The 24,952-nt window shown below is 39.4% G+C and overlaps 1 protein-coding gene across 8 annotated transcripts in view; it reads left to right on the top strand.

Moving 5' to 3' along the window:
- The window catches only part of ZDHHC14 (zDHHC palmitoyltransferase 14), a 120,227-nt gene that overhangs the window by 64,269 nt on the left and 31,006 nt on the right, over positions 1-24,952 (top strand). For all 8 annotated transcript variants that reach the window (XR_012830894.1, XM_075706630.1, XM_075706632.1 and 5 more), the window contains exon 3: positions 17,821-17,979. Coding sequence is in view for 7 of the 8 variants with exons in the window: in XM_075706630.1 (XP_075562745.1) it covers positions 17,821-17,979 (159 nt within the window). In the remaining variant the exon portion in view is untranslated. The remainder of the gene's footprint in view (positions 1-17,820; positions 17,980-24,952) is intronic.

Consider the following 24,952-nt stretch of genomic DNA (forward strand, 5'->3'; position numbering starts at 1 on the left):
ACTCTTAGGTACATGAGCATCTACATGACGAACTTTTACAACCAGGTTCTCTACCCGGGCAGCAATATCTTGCCACAATGCGGCAGCCCAGATTGGTTTGCCTCTGCGCTGCCAGTTGCTCTGCTTCCATTGCTGCAGCCACCCCCACAGGGCATTTGCCACCATCCATGAGTCAGTATAGAGATAAAGGACTGGCCACTTTTCTCTTTCAGCAATATCTAAAGCCAGCTGGATGGCTTTCACCTCTGCAAACTGACTCGACTCCCCTTCTCCTTCAGCAGTTTCTGCGACTTGTCGTATAGGACTCCATACAGCAGCTTTCCACCTCCGATGCTTTCCCACGAGACGACAGGACCCATCAGTGAACAGGGCATATTGCTTTTCATTTTCTGGCAATTTATTATACAGTGGGGCCTCTTCAGCACGTGTCACCTCCTCCTCTGGTGATATTCTAATGTTTTTTCCTTCTGGCCAGTCCATGATCACTTCCAAGATTCCTGGGCGACTGGGGTTTCCTATTCGAGCCCGTTGTGTGATCAATGCAACCCACTTACTCCATGTAGCATCAGTTGCATGATGTGTAGAGGGGACCCTCCCTTTGAACATCCAGCCCAACACCGGCAGTCGGGGTGCCAGCAGGAGCTGTGCTTCAGTACCAACCACTTCTGAAGCAGCTCGAACCCCTTCATATGCTGCCAGTATCTCCTTCTCAGTTGGAGTGTAGCGGGCTTCGGATCCTCTGTATCCCCGACTCCAAAACCCTAGGGGTCGACCTCGAGTCTCCCCTGGTGCTTTCTGCCAGAGGCTCCAGGTAGGGCCATTCTCCCCGGCTGCGGTGTAGAGCACATTTTTAATATCCTGCCCTGCCCGGACTGGCCCAAGGGCTACTGCATGAACTATCTCACGTTTAATTTGTTCAAAGGCTTGTTGTTGCTCAGGGCCCCATTTGAATTCGTTCTTCTTCCGGGTCACTTGATAGAGAGGGCTTACGATCTGGCTGTAATTTGGAATATGCATTCTCCAAAACCCCACAACACCTAAGAAAGCTTGTGTTTCCTTTTTGCTAGTTGGTGGGGACATAGCTGTTATTTTGTTGATCACATCCATTGGGATCTGACGACGTCCATCTTGCCATTTTATTCCTAAAAACTGGATCTCCTGTGCAGGCCCCTTGACCTTACTCTGTTTTATGGCAAAACCAGCCTTCAGAAGGATTTGGACTATTTTCTTTCCCTTCTCAAAAACTTCTTCTGCTGTATTGCCCCACACAATGATGTCATCAATGTACTGCAGATGTTCTGGAGCTTCACCCTGTTCCAGTGCTGTCTGGATCAGTCCATGGCAAATGGTGGGGCTGTGCTTCCACCCCTGGGGCAGTCGGTTCCAGGTGTACTGAACACCCCTCCAGGTAAAAGCAAACTGGGGTCTGCACTCTGCTGCCAAAGGGATGGAGAAAAATGCATTAGCAATATCAATTGTGGCATACCACTTAGCTGCCTTTGACTCCAGTTCATATTGAAGTTCTAGCATGTCTGGCACGGCAGCACTCAGCGGCGGTGTAACTTCGTTCAGGCCACGATAGTCCACTGTTAGTCTCCACTCCCCATTAGACTTTCGCACTGGCCATATGGGACTGTTAAAGGGTGAGCGAGTCTTGCTGATCACTCCCTGGCTGTCCAGTCGACGAATCAGTTTATGGATGGGAATCAGGGAGTCTCGGTTGGTGCGATATTGCCGCCTGTGCACAGTTGTGGTAGCAATCGGCACCTGTTGTTCCTCAACCTTCAGCAACCCTACAATCGAAGGGTCCTCTGAGAGACCGGGCAAGGTGGACAACTGTTTAATTTCCTCTGTCTCCAAAGCAGCTATACCAAAAGCCCACCGGTACCCTTTTGGGTCCTTGAAATACCCTCTCCTGAGGTAGTCTATGCCAAGGATGCACGGAGCATCTGGGCCAGTCACAATGGGGTGCTTTTGCCACTCATTCCCAGTTAGGCTCACTTCAGCTTCCAGTACAGTTAGCTGTTGGGATCCCCCTGTCACTCCAGAAATACAAATGGGTTCTGCCCCTCTATAGTTTGATGGCATTAGCGTGCACTGTGCACCAGTGTCCACTAGAGCCTTATACTCCTGTGGGTCTGACGTTCCAGGCCATCGAATCCACACAGTCCAGTAAACCCGGTTGTCCCTTTCCTCCACCTGGCTGGAGGCAGGGCCCCTCTAACACTGGTCACAGTATTCGTTGTTCACTTCCTGTAAATGTGAATCAAAAGTTCCCTGATCAAGGTCGGAAGTAAAATTAGCCCTCTTACTCTGTCTCGGGAACTGCTCACTGGAAACTGGAGCTGCAATTTTCCTGGGAGAACCGCCTTTTCTAATAGTTTTTCCTTGCAATTCACGCACCCGTGCCTCTAAGGTTGAGGTGGGTTTTCCATCCCACTTTCTCATGTCCTCTCCATAATCACGCAGGTAAAACCACAGGGTGCCCCGTGGTGTGTATCCTCTATATCCTCTCTCTTGAGCATAGGGACGTTGACTCCTAATGGCTGAGACACTGGTCCGTGCAGGTGGGGAGTAGGACAGATCCTCTCTGAGTTGTTGGAACTCTTGGCATATTTTTTCAGACAGTTTTTCCACAGCCGAGACACAGGCCCGTAGGGAGGAAGAGAGCTTTTCTTCGTAGTCCCGGAGTTGTCTAGCCACTTCATCCACCGTTGGTGCCTCGTCGTCTTTCCAGGCTAGTATTGCCAACGAGTTGGAATACGATGCTGGTGCGCTCCGTACCACCTTCCGCCACATGGATTGTGTGCACCTGACTTCATCTGGGTCTTTGGTTAACCGCTCATCATTCAGGTCACTGTAAATCACCTCCAGCACGCCTAATTCCCTCAGGTACTGGATACCTTTCTCTACGGTGGTCCATTTGCTTGGGCGGTATAAAACATCCTCCTTGAAGGGATACCTTTCCTTCACGCTTGACAGAAGTCGCCTCCAGAGGCTGAGCGGTTTTGCCCCTTTTCCAATTGCTTTGTCAATGCCCCCTTCCCTGGAAAGGGATCCCAGCTGCTTGGCTTCCCTACCCTCTAAATCCAGGCTACTGGCCCCGTTATCCCAGCATCGGAGCAGCCAGGTGATGATGTGCTCGCCTGGATGACGACCAAAATCTTTTCGCATATCTCGCAGCTCACTCAGGGATAGGGATCGGGTGGTCACCATCTCATTTATGGGTTCTTCCTCCTCTGGTTCTCGTGATGGCCCTGGTTCATCTTCATCCCTTACTAAACAAACTGATTTCCTCGTGTATTTTTTCTTCTGTATAGGGGCAACTGATACCGGCGCAGGTTGGTTCTCTGGTTTAGCCACAGTGTCTGTCACTGGGGTTTGAGTAGCCGCAGTGCTCATGGCTGTGGCTGGAGTAGCCACAGTGCCTGGGGCAGGGGTTTGAGTAGCTGCAAGGCCTGTAGTGGGGGTTGGAGTAGCCGCAGGGCCTGTAGTGGGGGTTTGAGTAGCCACAGTGCTTGTTGTTTTGTCATCAGATCCAGAGACCTTCTCTTTCTTTTGAGGGTACTGATTAGCGTTGACCACGGCTCGATAGGCATGGGCCAGTCCCCAGCATGTTGCAATGATTTGTGTCTCTCTGGAGCTACCAGGGTGACAACATACTTCTTCCAAATACTTTACTAATTCTTCAGGATTCTGCACTTGTTCAGGGGTGAAGTTCCAAAACACTGGAGGTCCCCACTGCCCTAGGTACTTGCGCATACGATCCCACACACCCTGCCACTCATAACTATCCAGCCTTGGGGTAGATCTCTGGATGGTATTTTTAAACTGCTTACTGACCTTTATCAAAATGGAAACAACATTCCCAAGAAGTATCAATACAAGTATCTTAACTGCCCAGGGGTGTTCAAGATACAGGAAAGTTGTTGTAATGAAGGAGGAAACATCATAGAAGAAAGCAGCAAAGGTGCCATTCTGTATTTCCTCCACAACAAGCCTCTCAGAGTAAGAAGTATAATTGCTAACTCTCTCTATGAGGTAGTACCCGAAGTACAGTAGTGACTTCTGTATGAAACCCAAATACCAAAGAATGCTCAAGGTCAGGGCTTTGATAAGGAGCCTCCCAAGCAAAAGATCATGAATCACTGCAGAGCATAGCACACTACACAAACTGACAGCAAGCTTTAACGCGTGCTGCAAAAAAAAGAACATGGTGCAGATCAGAAGAACTAATATCGTGACCGGCAACTGTTAACAGACTCCTTAATACACTCTGATTAATCTGTTGTTATCTCAAGCCCCACGTTGGGCGCCAAAAAGGACTGTCGTGGTTTAGCCCCAGCCAGCAACTAAGCACCACGCAGCCGCTCGCTCACTCCCCCTACCCCGATGGGATGGGGGAGAGAATTGGAGGAGTAAGAGTGAGAAACACTCCTGGGCTGAGATAAGAACAGTTTAATAATTGAAATAAAGTAAAATAGTAATGCTAATAGTAACAGTATAATAATGATAATAATAATAATGATACACGAAGCAAGTGATGCACAATGCAATTGCTCACCACCCGCCGACCGATACCCAGACAGTTCCCGAGCAGCGATCGCTGCTCCCCGGCCAACCCCCCCCAGTTTATATACTGAGCATGACATCATATGGTATGGAATAGCCCTTTGGTCAGTTTGGATCAACTATTCTGGCTGTGCCCCCTCCCAGTTTCTTGTGCCCCTGGCAGAGCATGGGAAGCTGAAAAAGTCCTTGACTAGCATAAGCAGTACTCAGCAACAACTAAAAACATCAGCCTGTTATCAACATTCTTCTCCTACTAAATCCAAAACACAGCACTATGCCTGCTGCTAGGAAGAAAATTAACTCTATCCCAGCCGAAACCAGGACAGCTGTTGTACTATGTTATGTGTTAAGATAAAGAGATGTCTGTGTAATAAACAGCATTTTGTATATTTCAAAGCATTTGGATTTGAGTTCTGAAGTGGAATCAATGCATTTGCAGCATGCTATGTGCAGCAGCTAATTGTACTTACTCTGTATGCTCTTTGCGTAGGCTTGAGGCTTTTGGAACTGTATGGTCATAGAAACCATGTCTCAAAGTGCCACGTCTACCTGTTTTTTGAACACCTCCAGGGATGGTGACTCCACCACCTCTTTGGGTAGCCTGTTCCAATGCTTGACCACTCTTTCTGTGAATAAATTTTTCCTAATGTCCAATCTAAACCTCCCCTGGCGCAACTTGAGGCCATTTCCTCTTGTCCTATTGGTAACTACTTGGGAGGAGAGACCAACACCCACAACGTGTCATGTAACATGTTTGTTGAACTTTGTGGGAGGAAATATTTTCCCATAGGTGTGCAAAGTCTGAGATGTGTAGTTCACCAAATTTTATAGACCTGGTATAGATTTCTAAAAACAGTGTATTCTGGTATTCATATTTCAGGAAGAAAACCTATATTGCTTTTATACGTTGTTTGGACTAATTGTGCAGAGCCAGGAGCCAGCTGTCATTGCCATGACAGGAAGAAGGTTACATTTAGCCAGTCAGGACTTAGCTTTGGGCAAGGACCGTACTGTACATAGTATTCAGGGAAGAAAACCGTTAGATCCTAGATGACCCAGATAGCTCAATCCCAGATGGATTAATTTAAATTTATATACATTTCTTCTGTTTGCTTACTTTCCGATATGGCACTCTGGATTATTTAAAATCTTCAGTCAACCTGCTATTACATGCCATAAATAAATTAAATCAGGAATGAGTAGCATTGTGAAGCTACATTCTCACTGCACTCCAAAAAATATATATTAAAAATGGATATGGAATGTGGTTATACTGAGGAACTGGAATTCTCTTCAAACACAATAATTTCAGTCCTTGCTTGTATAATAGAAGAATTCGTAATATTCACAGAATCCAGTTATGTGGAAAACAGATGCCAAAGTTCAAATTTGTGTTGTTGAGAAAGCTGACAGATTTCTCAGGAATACTGATTTTAGAGCTTATTTTTTAGCTTTTGCCAGTGCTGTCACTGCAAACATTTTTTCAGAATCAAATACTGAGTATGTAATGTGCTGCACGGAAGTGTGTAAGTTGCTATAATGGGTAATGCCATCATTTTTATAGCTGGGAAGGAAAGGATGGAGAGTGGGGGGAAAAAGCATCTCACAACGATTTGGGGAAATGTGGGGAAAAAATTATAATTTCCCCCTCCTTTCTCAGAAAAGCAGCATTGTGGGGGGGACTGCTGTACCTAATCAGAAGAGGTTCTCATTAGGCAAAGGCTGGAGCACCATAGGAGGACACTGGAAGCCTGCACTCGTGAAGCATATTTAAACCAGAACTAGGAGAAGGGAAGACATTTGTGTCCGAGCCTGTTGACCAGCCATCTTCCACTTTTCATATTAACAAATTTCTTTAAACACATTTTTGGCTAAGGATAGGATTTCAGAGTTGGTTAGAAGCAAGATTGTGGACAAATCGTTGGGCTTCTTACTGCTGGTGTTCTGTTTTGTTTCTTTTGCTCTGTAATGGAACAAATAGTGATGATTGAGAGAATAATTTATTCCTACTATAATGCAAGATCATTGTAAGGAAAAGCTGGAACATAACTGTATAGGAAGAAAAATGTATTTGAGGGAAGTTACTTTAACTCTGGTTAAAGTAAGGTTATACTTGTTGTTGTTTCCATTACTAAGAACAGTTTGCTGAGTGAAAGCAAATGGTCGTCAGTTTAGACAAGTAAGACAGATATGGTGTTTTGAATTGAGCCACATATACTGGTGGCTGATAGTTCAGCTGTAGAAAAATCATAGTCCTAATTCCTTAAACTGTTCGAAAATCAATGAAATAAAGTCTTCCCAAACAGTGGGAGGCTTTCGCACTTCCATTTGAAAAAGGAACAGAGAGGAGGGTAAGAAGCCGAAAAGAATAGTAGAATCATAGAATCGTTTAGGTTGGAAAAGACCTTTAAGATCATCCAGTCCAACCATTAACCTACACTACCAAGTCCACACTAAACCAATTAAGGGTAGACTAGACTAAACCATGTCCCGAAGTGCCACATCTACCCGTTTTTTGAACACCTCCAGGGATGGTGACTCCACCACCTCTCTGGGCAGCCTGTTCCAATGCTTGACTACCCTTTCCGTGAAGAAATTTTTCCTAATTTCCAACCTAAACCTCCCCTGGCGCAGCTTGAGCCCATTTCCTCTCATCCTATCGCTAACTACCTGGGAGAAGAGACCAACACCCACCTCACTACAACCTCCTACCTGAAGGTAGTTGTAGAGAGCAATAAGGTCTCCTCTCAGCCTTCTCTTCTCCAGACTAAACAACCCAGTTCCCTCAGCCGCTCCTCATAAGGCCTGTGCTCCAGACCTTTCACCGGCTTCGTTGCCCTTCTCTGAACATGCTCCAGCACCTCAATGTCTTTCTTGTAGTGAGGGGCCCAAAACTGGACACAGTATTCCAGGTGCGGCCTCACCAGTGCCGAGTACAGGGGGACAATCACCTCCCTGCTCCTGCTGGCCACACTATTCCTGATACAGGCCAGGATGCTGTTGGCCTTCTTGGCCACCTGGGCACACTGCTGGCTCATGTTCAGCCGGCTGTCAACCAACACCCCCAGGTCCTTTTCGGCCAGGCGGCTTTCCAGCCACATATAGTAGTATCCATCTAGGTACTGTCCTATGTTCCCTGTCATCTCTGTAGGTACTTTTCCATTTCTTTGAATTTCTTGAGTCCCTTAGGCAGAAAATAAAATTAAAATCCATTAATGAAGCTGCTACTGAAATTTACTTGCTGATTATCTACTAGTAATAATGATGGTGCAGTTGGGGTAAAACATTTCAGAACAAAAACTTCTGTAACCTATTATTTTTATGTAAAACAGATGGGCTTTCTAATGGAAATTTACCTTTTCAGTAATTACGTATAAAGATGATAATGATGATGATCTGCTAAATGAGATTGCAAGTGACTTGCTGAAGAGTAGATATTAGGATTTAGTTATCTTGCTATGACAGGTATTTTTCAACACTATATCCAGCTCCCTGGTGAAATCTTGAGCATTCTGTAAATCATGTTTTAAATATGCTTTTATTAAAGGATTTTCTCCAATTTAACCACAGCAAATGAATTCATCAGTTTTTAAATCCAGTACCCATACATGCAATATTTAATTGTACCTGTTGTTTTGAAATGGATGTGGTGTAATAGTCACTTTAGAGTTTTTATGATGTGCAGTTTAATCCTCTATTCTTATAGAATGGCAGAGGTATAAACAGGCTATAAATATTAACTGAGCTTGTTCTTGGCTCCATTTGAAGGATGAGGTATTTGGATGCTTGCTAATTGGCATATAAAGTGGCTTAGATGTGTTATTTTCATAATCCAGTGGTTATAAAGACAAAAAAAAAAAAAAAAAGCAGTAAGTTGTTCTTTGAGTAATGAAAACCTAGACAGTTAAGACAGAAAACAGCACTATAGCAATGCACTTGTTGTTAGGGCCTTGACACAGAAGCGTGTTACTGCAGTTCCAAAAAGTTATCTGGGTTTTGGTTCCTGTTTCTGGAGAATCCTGTGCTTTCTGGTGTTTAGAATCCACTCTGGGTCTCTTTTCTGCCTCTTACCTGTATTGCATCTGTTAGGTACATACACCCTGAGTTTTGCCCAGTCTTTCCTATACTTCTGTCCAGCCCTGCCTCCATGGGTCTTATCTGGATCCTACTGGGTTGCATCTTTTGTTGTCTGTCACTCCTTCCTCTTTCTGATTCCTCCTTCCATTTGGCTTTTTACTCACCTTGTGTTTCTGTGATGGGATTTCCTTAAAGCTTTTCCTTTTTCTGGGTTGGGCAGGTGCCTCTTCTTTCTTGTGGAGGTGGTAGGAGGGAAAGCCAGGTTTCTTGCCCTGAGTGCTTGATGGCAGCAGTCTCCAATAAACCCAGTTCTGCTGGAATGTGACATCCTTAGTTTCTCTGGAGTGATAGAGTGTTCATAATCTTTTCATAAACAGAGTTGAAGTGCTCTGCAGTAAAGAAATCTGGAAGTTAATTCTGTAGCTCTTAACAAGCTGCTGCTGAGGATATCTGAACTGTGACCTCCCCCTCCCCTATCCCCCCACTTTTCTTCTGCCAAAATTTGTGCAGAGAAAGTTGCGTGCTAAGCTCAAAGGCTACAGCATGTGCTAGGTTTTGGCTCCTTTATTTAAATTCTCTAATGTGATAGAGGTATTAAAATGTTTGCTATTCATTTGGGTTTCAGAAGTGGTTGAATCATCTTGCTTAAGCATCTGAAAACCTCAGAAATAAGGTTATATAGATCAGGCTACAAAAAATCACTGAGTTTTGGGTTTTGGGGTTTTTTTTAAGTATAAAAATATGGAAAAATATAACGAAGCATTCGTTTGGCACCTTTTCCTAATCACTGTTATGGTCTAGTTTCATCGATCTCGTTCAAAGAATCCTTTACCTAGAATAAGGTACCAGCTTTAGTCCAAAATACAGGTACAGGTTCCTGTTCAAGGAATTGCTTGTTTACCCTGTGTTCAAAGAAACATTGATCTATGTCAGGAAATAAATTATTTTAAATAAGCAGCTGACAATAATAATTTTTTCCTTAAAGACAGAGTCTGTCAGATACAGAGTTTTGCCTAAATGCAAACTGAAAAATGTAAATTGGATACTGAAAAAAGACAAAGATTGTATTAAAAAGTTGATTAGGAGAGTCAAAATGTTTCCATGTGTGACAGTTTCAGAACTTGTGTTTACAAATTTTTTTTAAAAATGGTAGCGCAAGACTTGCTTCACAGGTTCAGACTGCTGAGCTGATCAAAAAAGACAGTTCCTTTCTTCAGCATTAGCAAAACCGGTAGTCTTCCAAAAAGGGCCAATGGAGTCTGGAAGTGAGGAACTATATTGCCAGCAAATGTGGAGTTTGGGGCTCAAGTTCACAAACACGAGGGCTTATGGCAAGTCTAATTAGTGGAGAAGAACAAGCTAGGTAGCTATAACAAATCCTTCTGCCCTAAAATTGTGATTCTGGAATTAACAATGGAAAAGGAAAGAAACATCTTTGTACTGTTAAAATACATTTTTAAATGTGCCCTAGAAAGATGTATCCTCATGGAGTGGCGTCTGTGCAGCAGGAAAAGCTGGATGGCTCTTGCAATTCAGAAGAAAACTTCTACATGATCCAAAATTAACATTCTGGTTTGATGGCCTTGGAACTTGCTGTACCTTTGAACTTGAGGTGCCTTCTGAAGATGGGGTGCAAGGTTAACAGTAGTATACTTCAAGGCAAGAGATTCTTCAGATAAATCACCTGAAAATAATGCCTTTACCAAATTGTTTCTTTTCTAAAATTTGTGCATGTAACATATCCAGTCTGTGGCTTTTACTCTATTCAGGTTGTTTGTAGATACTTAAGACTTAGTCTGCCCTACCTGTCTCTTTGGGAAGCAGCCTCACGAAATTATTACAAATGCAGTGAGAAACTGTTATGTCCCAAGAGGCAGAATTCTGATTTAATGCTATTTTGAAGTTCTTTTAAAGCTTATTAAACTTTATTTTTGTATGTGAGAAAGCGTAGAATAGGATGAGCTGATTAAGGAGAACAGTTCTCAAAATAAGACCTAAAGAAACTGCCAGTACTCCATTTGTTCAGGTGACTTTTTGGAAACAGGGTGGTCATGCTGACAGTGTGAAATGTTTCCATCTAGGTTATCACCTCTTTCCAGGTGAAGATGGAAGACTAACAGAGCTGTGATGCTGCTGTTTCCACCATCAGAATACAGAAATGGAAAGCAGTTGTTTCTTGAGGATTTGGTGAGGTTGTAGTAGCCCAGCCATCTGTGTTCATGGCAAAACAGAAAGTGAAAGGAATTGCAAAAAAATTAAGGATGTCCACCAGGCAAAAGGGACTTCTCTTATTCAAAAATATTACATTAAGTGCGCATCATCAAGCTATCCTCATACAGAGGAAGGTTGGGAAGCATAGTAAGAGGCGATTCTGTCTGTATTTGTAGTTTTATGAAGATTGCAGTCAAAAAGATACTTGTATCAGAAGTGGAGACAGTTTCTAAAGGTGAGTTTAAAGAGGTAGCACAAGCATATAGGGAAAGTGTTGGAAAGGCAAAAGGGGAGTAAAGTCAGTTACAACCAGCAAGGAACAGTAGAAGACAACAGGACAGGTTCTGTTAGAGGTCAGAAGAAGAAAGAGAAGCTGAAGGCATGCTGTGTAATTGGGAAATGAGAAATAACAGAGGGCAATCTGAAGGATTCAACACTGCTTTGATCTCAGAAAAGAACGTGCACGTTTCTTCCCAGCTGATAGGAAGCGCAGGTCAGAAGAGGGAAAGTAGTAGTAGTTAAAAGAAAAAGAAAAATCTGTCAGTCTACTATACTGTATCTATATCTGTCTGTCTAATATTCTACTCTAATAGAAATCTGTCTGTTCTATTGCTAGAAACTGTTCTCTGTCTGGAAACACATGGAGCAAACTGCTAAATGATCAAATTGTAAGAATTGGGGCTGGCAGGGGGTCGGGTTTATGGCCATTTAAGACTAAAAACAAGCAACAAAGTAGTTCAAGGGCAAATCAAGTGTAACCAAACTGATGTCCTTCCTTGAAAGAGTAACTGTGTTGGTGGAAAAGAAGAAGCAGATGTGCTAAATTTTGACTGTAATAGAGCTCTTGATACTGGCCTGCATAGGATTCTTTCTATATAAATTTTGGAAATAAAGTCTAGATGAAATTACCACAAAGTCAGTGAGCAACTTTTTGGAAAGACACTCTACTGGCAAGTGGTAAGTGATCAAGTAGGATCTTGCAGAGACTGATTGCGTGCTCAAGAAAATGGGAATATGCTTAACTCTGAGGCTGATGCTGAGTTGGGGGAATTTGCAAGCACTTGGCTCGTTTTTTGGTTTTGGTTGGGTTTGGGGTTTTTTTTGGTAATCCACTCTACATAGTCATAGCAAATTTAAGGAACAGATACAAAATGCATGATTACAAATGGAAATCAAATACTAACAAAAAGGGAGCTCGGTAGTGAATGGTACAGTAAAAGGGGGCTTGAGTAACATCCACAAACAGATTTGAGTCAGCATCATGATGATCATGACAAAGAGGGGAAATTCTTTTGGGGATGCATTAGAAAAAGAGTCATTACATAAACCAGGAGAAATTACATTCTGCACTACCTACTGATAATGAGAGCTCAGTTCACTGTCTGGTTTTTGACACCATGTGTGGAAATTCAAGAGGAAGGCAGCAAAACAGAGAAGTCTAAAAAATGTGACCTATAAGAAATATGTGTTTGGCCTAAGAGAGGGAAGGAGTACAGGTCTTAAAATACTCTAGTATTTTTTTCATATAAGATAATGGAACAAAAGCAACTAAATATATGAAGCTTGTATAATGCAAAATCACTGAAGATGATGCAGGGTTATTTGCTATAAAAGTGCTATAATCTCAGTCAAATGCAGCAGGACCTCTTTTTTTTTTTTTTTTTTTTCCCTAAATGGGAAATTGAACCTGTTGTTGTAGTATTTTTACTTCGATTATTACTGTCATGAAAATTGAAAAGTCATTTTTTTTTCCAGGGCAACCCCAATGGTAGTTGCATCCTTTTCATGGTGCATATAAGCATGTTTTCTGTGATCACATAAAATACTGTATTGAGAGGGGCTGTTGTTTCTATGGGAACGTGAAAACTAGGAGCAGCTTTTTTTTTGTAACCTCTTTGCAGTTATGATATGTGTCTCTTGTAGTTAGTTTAGTGTGAAGTCACCTCAAGTGGAAGAATGTTTATAGGATAATAAACTTCTAAATATGAAGGCTTAAAAGGATAACCAAACCCAGGAGAATGGGTTTCACAGATGGGAAAGTGTTTGTCCATTTGATGCATACAAGATTGACAGTTCTTCCACAGTATCAATATTTTTTGCATTGGATAGGTGATAAATGGGATAGATGATAATAAAAAGGTGATCATGGTAGTTTATCCTTCCAACCTTAAAAAGGCCCATCTATAGCAAGGAAATGCTTCAGATTTTTCTTCAGGGTAACTGTCTTTAACTTATGTATGTCTTCCTAATTTATTCTGTACAACCAGCTCAGGCCAGTTCACAGTTTCTGGTTGCTTTCTTTTGCCTTTTCAAAAGCCCTGAATTCAGTATATTAGCTACACCAACACACCATCTCTGGAAGTTGTTTTTGTCTTGGCTTTCTAATTTTCATTGGTGCTCAAGATTACATTTGGGACTTCTCCATAGTTCCATGCCTGTCTTCCATTTGTTTTGAAATGCATAATTTGATTTCCTAGAGCCTTATAAAATTAAATTTGTGCCACAGCATAGACATTTCATAGAATTGACAATAGCCTGAACAAATACATACCGTTTGTGGGTACAATGTGGGTATGTTTTGCTTTCTCTCCAACTTGATAGGCTAATAGTCATAACTGATATTGCATGCTTTAAACAACATTCTTAAAATAAATTTAGTGAAATTACTTTGTGCATCAGGTAAGTCTTTCAGAAAGCTCTTACTCTCTATGCTTCTTTCCCTCAGAAAGGCACTTACATTTCTTTCTGGGAGAATACTTTTCACATAAAGTTTTAGACTTCAAGAAGATGATGCAATTCTACTCTTAAGAAAATAATACATAGGTTTTTCTTAAATTGAGACAGTAAGTCTTTTATCTGAAGTCAGGAGCAATATTTGGTCAGTATCTCTTGTTGGCTATCAGATGAAGAATTATGTGAAGAATGCAGTTAGCAGCTGCTGGGTTCAGTCTAAGCTGGGTTCCCAGTATTGTTTGTCCCTGAGATTACTGTCTGGAAACAAGAAAATGTTATTTGATTAAGTTCTTTTCCCTAAAATAATAAATTACTCTTTCCTCTTGTAGCCCACAGTGGTTAAGCATGTAGCTTAGATTTAAGTGCTTAAACACAGAGGAAGACATTTCTTAGAGTGGGGTTGCATTTTTGCAGAGTTTTTTTGGGGGGTATGTGGGTGTTTTTTTGTTCTTCAGATGTTATAGGTCATACATAAAGGTTTTGGGTTTTTTTTTTTCATTACATGATCTGGTTTTCTTAGCAGGAAACATTACAACTATTTCAAGTTACTAACTTTTCTGATGATAATATTTGAAGATTGAAACTGTGACCCTTTAAAGTTGATGGCAAACCTTGCATAATATGGTTGTTAAGTTTGTGTAGACACAACACGTAGAGACCTTCTAGAGGCTGTTTGTCCTAGGATCTTAGGAAAATTGACCAAAAAGGCAAATGCTTGATTGAGCAGGAGAATCCTGGTGATATGTATACAAAATTCCAGCCTCTGTGTCTCATCTAAACAGCACCTCCCATTTGTTTTCAGCATAATAATTTGAGAGACCTAAGTGGAGTTTGTTGTCACATTAGGAGGTTGCTAGACTGCACTGTATCTTCATTAAATACTTGGAGTGAGTTTCTTGCAGCAGTTCAGGTACTTTGGTCCTGCAAGTATATGTATTGTATGTTTGGGGTTTTTGTAATAGGGTAATAAAAATGCTGGAGCCCCATCTAGTGCATGAACATTTAACACTGCTAGAGAAGTTATAAAATGTGTCAGAGCAGAAAGGATGGAAGGCAATCCAATTAGCGGGAAAATTTTAGCCTTTTTGTAAAATAACTTGCATTACTACATCAGTAACGGATTGGAAGAGAAAAATGTAAAAAGTAGTGGTCAAATGGAGGTTTACTTGGGGAAGGTGATTCTGTAAAGGTTAATCTTATTATGCCTTAAAGGTACTGCATCTATTAAAAGATATAAAGATATTAAAAGATTTAACTGTGTTAGAACCCAAGTTTGAGCACTCCAGTTGAAGTCTGAAAAAATCACTGTGAGACCAGGACAACTTTAGCACATTTAGGTTAGATAAATCTGATTAAATCCAAGCACGTTTGACCTTGCTCTGTTGCTAGTTTCCAGAAGAAAATGTTAATAAACAGACTGGGACTTTCAGGTTTGATTATGCAATTTAGGATTGTGGGTAAAATCCTGACTCCACAGAAAGTCAGCAAGACCGTTTTCATTAATTTCATTTGCATCAGTTTTCACCCTTGGATTCTGAGATTAATTTTCCTCAGAGAGCTAGGATGAATCACCTTCCCTGTGAACTTGAACTTCCCTGCAAAGGTTTGGAAGGAAATCCTCTTAGAAAACCAGCATTTTAAGTATAATGGGCTGGTCAGTAGTCTCCCTTTTCCACCAGAGAAGAGGGAAGTTGCCTTTGAGATTCTGCCAAAGACCCTTTTAAAATAAAATAGAAACAGTACACTTCTTGAACTTCTTGAAAGGTGGGGAAATACTGGGTTTAGTCAATGTACATTTTTTATGCATAACTGTTTCATTAGAAAAAAAGAGCATTTTTCTTCTAAACAATTCACCTTGACTGGTTTAAGTAATTTTCTTTCAATGATTATGTACGTATTCAGGTATAATAAGATTTGGTAAAAGAAGAAAAGTTCTTTATTGCAGCTTTTCATGCGGCCTATGATAACTTGATCTACAGAAAAAAGTTTTCATTGTAAATATGGAAGCTTTTTTAATGCAATCTCTGAATTATAAGAAATTCTTCCCTGTTTTCTGGATTTAGGAATCATCCATGTCTCTGTGACACTTTAAATAGTATAAGCACAGTTGTGCTATGCCCTCAGAAGAACATCTTTTCAGCTTAGTTCTGAATTAGAATGCAAAAATCAAAAATTGCTTAACTCAAACTGATGCATCATGAGGACAAATAAACTGTTATGCAAGCAAATGAAAAAAGTTTTTTACTATAATCTGAAGAAATTAAATTATTTCTATTGACCTCATCAAATTCTTGTACCTGCTAGAGTGCTTTGAAATCACAATCATTTAATTAATGAGTTTCTTTTAAACAACATAACTGTAAAAACGAAAAAAATAGGAAACTTAGATAATGTCCATATTGCACATTAAACAACTTTTATTGTCTAGTTATGCTTCAGCATGTAAATACACTGGTAGCTTGTAATGCAATACTTATTTAATAAAAAATACTGTCAAGTAGTATTGGCCTTGAGGTCAAAATCAGTATTAATGATTGTTATGGGAGCCACACAGTAATCCGTACTTCCACGTGCAGATCATAACACCTGGCCCAGCATCCCAGGAACATTGCAGGGGTTGCTTTAGATTCAACAGAAGCAAATATGTGTACCGCGTCAGGGTCTAGTAGGCTGCTTCTGAGCTGCTCTTTCTTCGGTATTCACCACTTCATTCTCATAACAGATGCTTAGGAGCTTCACACCCTGATTCCATCATTCTCAGCTATTGCTCCCTTCCTTCCGCCTTCTTCTCCAAGAAAGTTTTCTGAAGTCTATTTGTTTCAATGGTCAAGTTTACAGTGGTGTCCCACAAATAGTTTTATTAATGCATATTTATGGAGCGGGTGAGCACATTGCAGATGGGAACTTCTTAAGCTATGTTTGCTGCCAAATCTAGCATATTGTATAATTACACCTTTGCTAGCACAGCTATGCTGTCACTAATTTGAATACCTTGCTAGGTGGGAGGCTTTCTAGTTGCCCCCTTGGAAAATGGGTAGTTTGTAGGCTGTGTAAATATGTCTGCAGACCTGGCAGAAATTGTAATTGTGGGTGACATTTCTAACAGTCTGAGCTCAAATACAAGTCATGGATCTTTTAGTAACCTGTCATCAAGCCCCATGCTTGTCCAATGTGAAAGTGAGGGGGACAACTTAAAACACAGTTGTGCAGGTGACTGACTTCGAAATGTAGTTTCATTGATACATTGGAAAATAACTTGTTTTACTTTCCTATCATTCTGCCTGTTCAAGAGTAATAATTTAGGTTTTCTCGCTTCTGTGGTTTGATTTGATTGTGATTACACAAGAACAGATAAACTGAGAAAAAGGTACCACTTTTACATGTTCAACTTTCAGGGTATAACTCAGCTTGGGAGCATTTAAAGGACAAAATTGAACCTTAATGATTTAGCCTAATCAGTCCTTTAGTTGCTGGAAAAATGAATGCTGATGTCCTAAAATAAAACAAAAGCAAGCAAACAAAACCCAAAACCCCACCACTTATACCAAATGAAGTAGTTGGAAACTATTTTTATGCAACAAACAAACTTCGAGATGTGTAAAAGTAACACTCTGAGTTAGATTTTCAAACTTTTGAAACAGCAAGAGCTGAGAAATACTATTCTGAATGTGCTCCATTGTATCACAGCATTTAAGAAATCTCAGTGATGACTGATCTTATTTCTACCATGGGCCAAGCTCTAATGACAGAGATGATGTTGCTTAAGTAAATGTGCAGATTCTATATTAGATTGTAGAATTTCGGCAGCACTTGTAGAGAGACTATTTGTTATTACAGGATTCTAAAAAAATTCAGGAAAATCCTAAAGATAACTTGTCCAAGTTTTATGACTCTGCACCAGTAGTCATAGTTGTCTTTAACGTATTCTCTATGAACTATTAGGGGATATGCGAGTGTAAGAGTTTTGGGATCCAGTTCGCTGTCAGCATTTGAGAATTGGGTTTGGGTGGGTTTTTTTTAATTCAAATTGATTGGCTATAAATGCTATTTGTAATTAATGGTCTTTTTCCCACATATTATTTTAGGGGAATGAGAAAGGAAAAAAGTTGTTTATTTTAAGTGTGTTAATATAAATTTGAAACTTGCTATCAGTTGCCATCAAGGACAGCTCTGTGCATATGCCATAGCTCAAGTGAAAAATTTAATGCGTTGTATTTCCATGTTTAGATATTGCAAATGGCTCCAGTTCAGGAGGATACCGCCCCCCTCCCAGAACAAAAGAAGTGATCATCAATGGACAGACAGTGAAACTAAAATACTGTTTTACTTGCAAGATTTTCCGCCCACCTCGTGCCTCACATTGCAGCCTTTGTGATAACTGCGTAGGTGAGTAAAAAAAGATATGGCATATGTTCAGTTTAGTAGCTTATGTATTGTTATGAATACTTTTGATATGAGAGAGAAAAGAATCAGTTAGTGACAAGATTACTCATGAGGTCACTTGCTGTGTTCATCCTTCTTTCCTACAAGCTCTGTTAAACGTTGAGAATTTTAGAGGAGGCAGAAGAGGAGATTTGGCCTAACAGTTGTTGCTAATCTAGGAAGGAAAAATATCTTCTGATGCATACATCTTTCCTAACCTAAGACAGAGAACACACCCAGTTCAAATAGGACTGCATAGTACGTGCAATGAACTTTCTAGTACGGAGAGAACCAAGCTTTACAGGAGTCTCAGAATTGTTTCCTTCACCAAACTGAATTGAGGGCAAGGAGCTGCTTCTCCTGTTCATTTCAGACTAACTGTAAGGTGCGGTTCAAATGGTTAGGGCTTGCACTGTGACCAGAATATACGCTGTAGGTGATTCTTACCTTTGAGCAGTTTTACGACTAGAAATTTTAAAGTCAAAATCCATAAGAATTACTGGGCAAGCATGCTATTTTGAGAGTAAGTAGGTGATGTCAGGACCTAAGGATATTTTGTAATGATAGGGGTTTTTTGTCTCTGAACATCGTATCTTTTTTCATGACTATTTTCTTTGGAGGGCAGACAAGCTGATTAAGATATGCTTGGATTTAAAAGCAAACCAAAAAAACCCACCAATCAAATCTGAGTAGTTTTCTAGTTAATTAGATCACATTTAGAGTTTAGTGCGGCTGATTAGCACACTGTTGAGCCTGGATCTTATGCATTCAAGAAAATAATGTAGAAAGATGTCTCCAGCTGAGAAATGTAATTGCAGCATTCAGCAGTGATATTTTTAGATATAAAGCAGTCATTGGAAGAATTACAGTTTCGTGTTTAGAAGATATTCATTTAGGGAGTACACTTAAATCAGAGTGAAAAGTTTAGCCTTTTGGCCCTATACAATCAATTGGTATCTGTAGATGGTTCCTTCAGTAAATAAGTTTTTCTGATGTGTTAGAATTTTGTAAGTGTTGTAAAAGCTATTGAACTTGGCAAGTAGGGATGTTTATGAATTGCAGTTGACACATTTTTCAGAAAAAATAGTATATTAAATGTGTAACCTGGACATTACAGTGTTGTGGTATTGCTCAGCAAACCTGATAATGTGAAAAAGCAGTTGTTGACCAGTGTGGTAAATAAAAGTTAAAGGCTGTTGTCTTTACTGAGAGAGTGCATAAATAATAGCAACTCCCACACACACATCCTGAAGCTTATTTTAAAATAGTGTTTCAGCTTTTTAAATAAACTGATATGAAGGATTTTTCTACAGGTTATTCTGTAATCTGATTGTGTCCTTTTCATACTAAATTTGGAAAACCCACTCTGTGAAACATACAATTAGTGATGGGGGGGAAATAACTTAAACAATCTTTGTCTTTTGATTATGTCTGGGATGAAGCAACAGATGTGAATTATTATGAATGCATATGAGAAAAGAGTGAGCAAATGACTCATTTAAGTGATAATTGTATTCAAGAAGATTAGTCTTTTCTGCTCATAAAATAAGTATGATCATTGTAGTTTCCTCTTGCACATTTTTTAATTTGAAGTTATTGTTTTAAAATAATTCCATCCTTGTATTGGAATGAATTTGCTGTGGTTTTTCTTCTCAGCGTTTATTGTGGGAATTATAATAAACTGTGACTTTTTCAGGGTACATTGCATAGTACTTTTGTTTCCTGACTAGGTGCAGGTATTTGTCATATAAATATTCAGCTGTATTGAATGCAAAAAGTGAAATCTACAAGTACCTGCAACAAATCTTCTGTGAAAAATAGCTGTCAAGACGATCAGATTGCTCAATTACCTGTGGAAAACAGTCTAAGAGCGTACACTTAATCAGAATGTGTTATGCAGTTTACCTCCACTCTTAAGTTAGGATTGTCTTTATGATGATGTTTTTATTTAATTTTAGTTTGTGAATAAATCTTGTAATAGCAATGAGTGTTCTTGTGCCACTATCATTTGCGAGTTCCTTACTGATGTAACCAAATCAATGCAAAAATATACCTACTTCACGTGCATACGGGTATTGAAGTAATTTAGGATTGCAACTCACTACCAATATGGCTATGCGTTGCTTTTTATCATGTAATTCCTGAAGCTTTTGCTGCGTAGTTATAAACTAACTACAAGAGACTGTGTGATACAGGAATGGAGTCTTTATTCAAACTGGTACTCACTGCTCAGAAAAAACAATATGCTACTTTTACCTGAAGGTGTTTTGTGATACTGGGCAAATGAATGCAGTGTGAAGAGAGGTTCCTTCATTCTGTATTTTCTGTTGATGCTTTTCATTCTGTAAGGAATCCTTAGCAGCATTTTAAATATGTAAGTACATACAAAAATTTTTCATCGTTGGTTTTTTTTCCCCCTTTTGAATTAATCCTAACTTTCTAGTTATCTAATAAGCATATGTGTTACTTGCTCTTGTTTCTGCTTTTCATTTTGTCACTAAATTTTTTATAAATAGGTACATAGTATATTTAGATAAAAATATGAAGAAATAGCTTTAAAAAAAAACTCAAACCAATTTGAGTTCTACCCATAGTAATACTTCAAACTCCTTCAGCTTTACAATATTTTCATAGTAGTATCCAGAAAAATCTGGATTTTCATACAAATGCAGTTCGTTGCATTTATGTAATGCCTTCAAAAATTTCGTTGCCCTGAGGCAAATATCTTGGGTGTATTCCTGACTTTCTTTAATTGCCTTTGTGAATGGCAGCTGGAAGTTAGCCACTCAAGGATTTTTTGTGTACCATTATATTGCTTAAAAGTCATAAATGAATTTAGAATAATGTACACATATTCACAAGAGATAAAGACTTAAAAAAAAAAAAAAGAACCACCACAACAGACATAAATTCTGAGCATAAATTCAAGCTAGTTATTGCTGCGTTTTGACAGGAGGTTTTGATTGCACTGTGTGATGCTAGTAAGAAGCCAGTGTTTGGGCTTGCTTCTGAAATTACCAAATGACCTTTTGTTATTCATTTTTGATGATTTCAACACCAACTGTGTAATTTCCTTTTTTTGTTTTGTTTTAATAAATTTTTGACTTGTTTAATTTGATTTCTATAGTAAAAGCTGAACAAGAAGCAGTTGACAATTTCCAAACAATTTATTTAAATATAGTAACAATTTACTAATGAGAAACGGTGAATAATGATTAGCAAGCGGTAAAGCAACATAGTCCCATAATCTAAATGTCTAAAGCCTTCCTTGCTTTCACATGCCACAGTTTTGCTTATCAAGTGAAGTAACTGATTTAGACTACGGCAAAAATCCAGTATGGTGGAAGAAGAGATCCACCATTTATATTAATCTAAGAGAATATGGCCTTTTTATTTGTTTCAAAATCTGTATATCGTATATTTGTGTGTGACTGATGATAAAGATAGCTTCTCTTCTCCAGTTCCCCTGTGTTTCTTTCAACACATGATTTTTTTCCACAGAGGATTCAAAGCTCAAATTTTTGAAATTAGATGTCACAACTTAACTTTGAAACGTTTAGTTTGTTTTTTCAGACATCACCGATGAACATGAGAATGGCATACTAAGTTAGACCAAAGTTTTGGGTTGTGCAGTAGCCTGTTTTCTGCCACGGCCAGAGTGGATCCCTGGGGAAGAACAGAAGAGGGCGAGTGTGCAGGGATGCTTCCTGCTGAATATTCTCACGCTCTCAGAAATTTTCAGCATGGGCCTTCTTGAACCCTGGGGGGTTATCCCTTTCCTTTCAGTAGCTCTTGATGGATGCTAGTTGGCCGCCTTTGTACCTAATATAAACCTTTTGAGATGGGGAACCAGGATGCCAGTAGTGCTGAAGGCCCACGTACCATACTGGCATTTTGTATCATGTTTCTGTTTTCTGTAGGAGAGAGGATTCCTCTTACTTGTAAGTCTGACTGCTTTTCTATAGATCCTAATATGAGACCAAATGTCGATATTTTGGCAGTTTTGACAGAAAACATGCTATATTAGAAGCCAATAGACACCCCCTTTCTGGTTAAATCACTGCTTCTGTAAAGTGCTTCTCCCAGGCAATTTCAAGCATCATCTTTCATTTTTAGTCTTGACCAGTGTATGTTAATGTATTGTTTTGAAAACACAAGGTGATATGTACCCAGCAGTATGCCAAACAGCAGAATTTGAATAAAATGATTGTTTTTAAAAGTAGTTTCCAAGATTAGGCACCAGTGTTGTAAATTTATTTTCTTAAAATGGGGGATTAATTATTAAAACACATATAACACACGCAATGTAAGACAGAGAGTGAGAATTACCAGTGTCTTCTGGGAGAAGCTCTTCCCTGTAGTCACTCCAGATACCACCATCCTCCAGCCTAGGGAACACAAATTACTGCAAAAACAGGCTGAGAAGTGGCATTGTAACAGTTTGGTTTTTATAACACCAACTGTGTCTGAGAGTAATTTTCCCAGGACTTCGTGGTCCTTGATAATCGGTGTGTATTTACTTGATGTCAGGACTTTGTTTTGCTTAGTTTTAATTCCATTCTGTAGCACTTTTCCTCCATTACTTTATTATCTCCCTTCTTGCTTTCAGTTCCTTTTCATGACCTTTGCCTATTTCTTTCCTTACATTTCCTGCAATGAAGAGAGTACAATTTTCACTTCATTTTGGGGCCTGATTTTTTAATCTGTTAAACCTTAGCTCCAGGTCTCTTGAAGTGACTCTTTAGCTGAACAGTTAAAACTACAAAGTTGGCTGCTATGTCCCTTTTTTTTTTTTCCTTTCTTCTCTTTTCTTGTATATTTTTTCCTCAGTTTTTACGTGTGAGAAATGGCTTTGGCTCTTTTTATTTGTGCTGCCTTTTTGGGGCACCCAAAAATCTGCCAATGGTGTGTACTACACACCAGTACTTACAGAAGTGATAGATTATTTGTTTGTGATTGTGCCATCTGTATACTAGATGTACTTTAGAAATTCAGGGAGCATGGCATGTATGTCAAAAAGCACTGAGAAATATGACAAAGTCTCTTTTAAAAAAAAATAATAGTATTATAGGTTACTTTAGAGAGGTTGCAGCTTATGTATTGGTCTGCTTATAAAAAAAGCAGAGATGATCATAATACCCAACTGTGTAAATGATGCTGTAAACATCAGATGTCAGAGTAAAAATTAAAGAGAGAAATTACCAGAAAAAAAATTAGGAACCTAAGAAAATAAACAAACATTTACATTTGGTGCAATAACAATTTGAAACATAGTTGAGGAATCCAAAGGCAGATACAAGGCAGCAACAGAAGTGTGTAAAAAATGTGCTTTCATGTAGAAAAGAGGGGTACAAAGCCATGAACTTTGTGGATGCTGATACCTGGTAAGGATACCACGCTTCCCCTAGGGACAAGTTGGGGTTCTTAACTCTCTTCCTCCACAGCTGGGTGCAGGTCTGGCACTTGTTTGGTTCCCAATGTGTGAAGGTATTGTACTGACAAGAATAGGTATGTAAGGGGAGACTGTTAAGCAGTGAGGTCCTTTGCTGTGCACTCTTTGTACCTATCAAAGACCAGCCATTCTGAACTGCCGCTGCTGCCTTTGAAAATGTCACCATTAATGTGCATGTAAAGGGGTTTGTTGTTAATTAGTCAACATTTATTATTGGAGGTAGCAGTGAAGTGAGGTATGTGACAATACAGTTTAATTACTATGAGCTGTCCTAGGGCAATGGCTGGATGTTTTCCTAATAAATCAATTGCTATTTTTATTTAAAAAATTAAGCATGTTTATTTTCTTTTTGTGAATAACATTAGTCTGCCACTATTGAAGTTGATTAGTGTGGAAAAAGTTGAAGTTGCAACTGATTTTCTTGAAAACGCCCCACCCAAATAGCTTAGCTGTCTGGGACAGTATTTAAACAATTGTGAGACTGAAATATTTGTTGAGTAGCCCTTGTGTTTGTGCTTCTGATTGACTTTATTATGCACATTATTAATTTATTTCATTAATAGAGGCCCATCTTTCCCAGTGTTACATTCCTGTTCCAGTTTGCATCACCTTGTAGAGATTAGTGTAGTGTCCATGATGTAATCTGGAGTAAACCTTTGGTGAGTATTTCCCAAATGTAAACTTGAGGCTAGAAGGCTCTTTCTGCTCAATTTGGTTTTCTTGGGGTGTTTTGATTTGGGATCAGAGTACAAAAGTACTGAATCTCAATGATTTAAAGGCTCCATTGTGCATTGTCCATAACAGATGTTCTAAAATAACATCAGCATGCATATAAATGTAACTTGCAATTGGTCTTTTGTTTTTCACCATTTTTTTCATCTAAATTTCTACTCTGATTTCATTCCACAAAAGTAACAGCAAAGGCATTGTCAGGGAATGACTGTCACACAGGTGAATGTTGTGTAAGTTAAATTGATCCATATATTTGATTGCTGTTGCCAATGGATGGCAAGTTCCATCAGTGTTTTTTTTCAATATGATTAAATAAACAATTTTCTTGACTGTAAAGGATTTAATGCCATGGTTGTGTTTGCTTTTGTGCATGACTCTCAGCAGGCTGTTGGGATTGAACTGCTGTATCTTAAAGAAAATACATACTTTTTGTAATAAAAAGTATTCCTTATATGGACTTTTAAAAACCTCATTTATTTTCCTAAGTATTTCAAGAGCAGCCAAGTTCTGAAAGTAATGCAAAATATCAAGTCAGTAAGCCTGAATAGATGTGGTCATATCATGATGTCATAATCCTACAAAAAGCTGTAATTGTCATCATTATAAATATGTGCAGATGTGTCGGTGTCCCTACATAATTGCTTAGTGTGGAGCCACGACAATGGACTTTGTAGTCCTATGTTGTACTGCTAGTATCAAAAGTAATTTTGAGTAATGCTGGCCCAGTTGGTTCAGTTGTAATGTGATTTTTTT

The sequence above is a fragment of the Pelecanus crispus genome, chromosome 3, assembly GCF_030463565.1.
Source record: "Pelecanus crispus isolate bPelCri1 chromosome 3, bPelCri1.pri, whole genome shotgun sequence".
Lineage (NCBI taxonomy): Eukaryota > Metazoa > Chordata > Aves > Pelecaniformes > Pelecanidae > Pelecanus > Pelecanus crispus.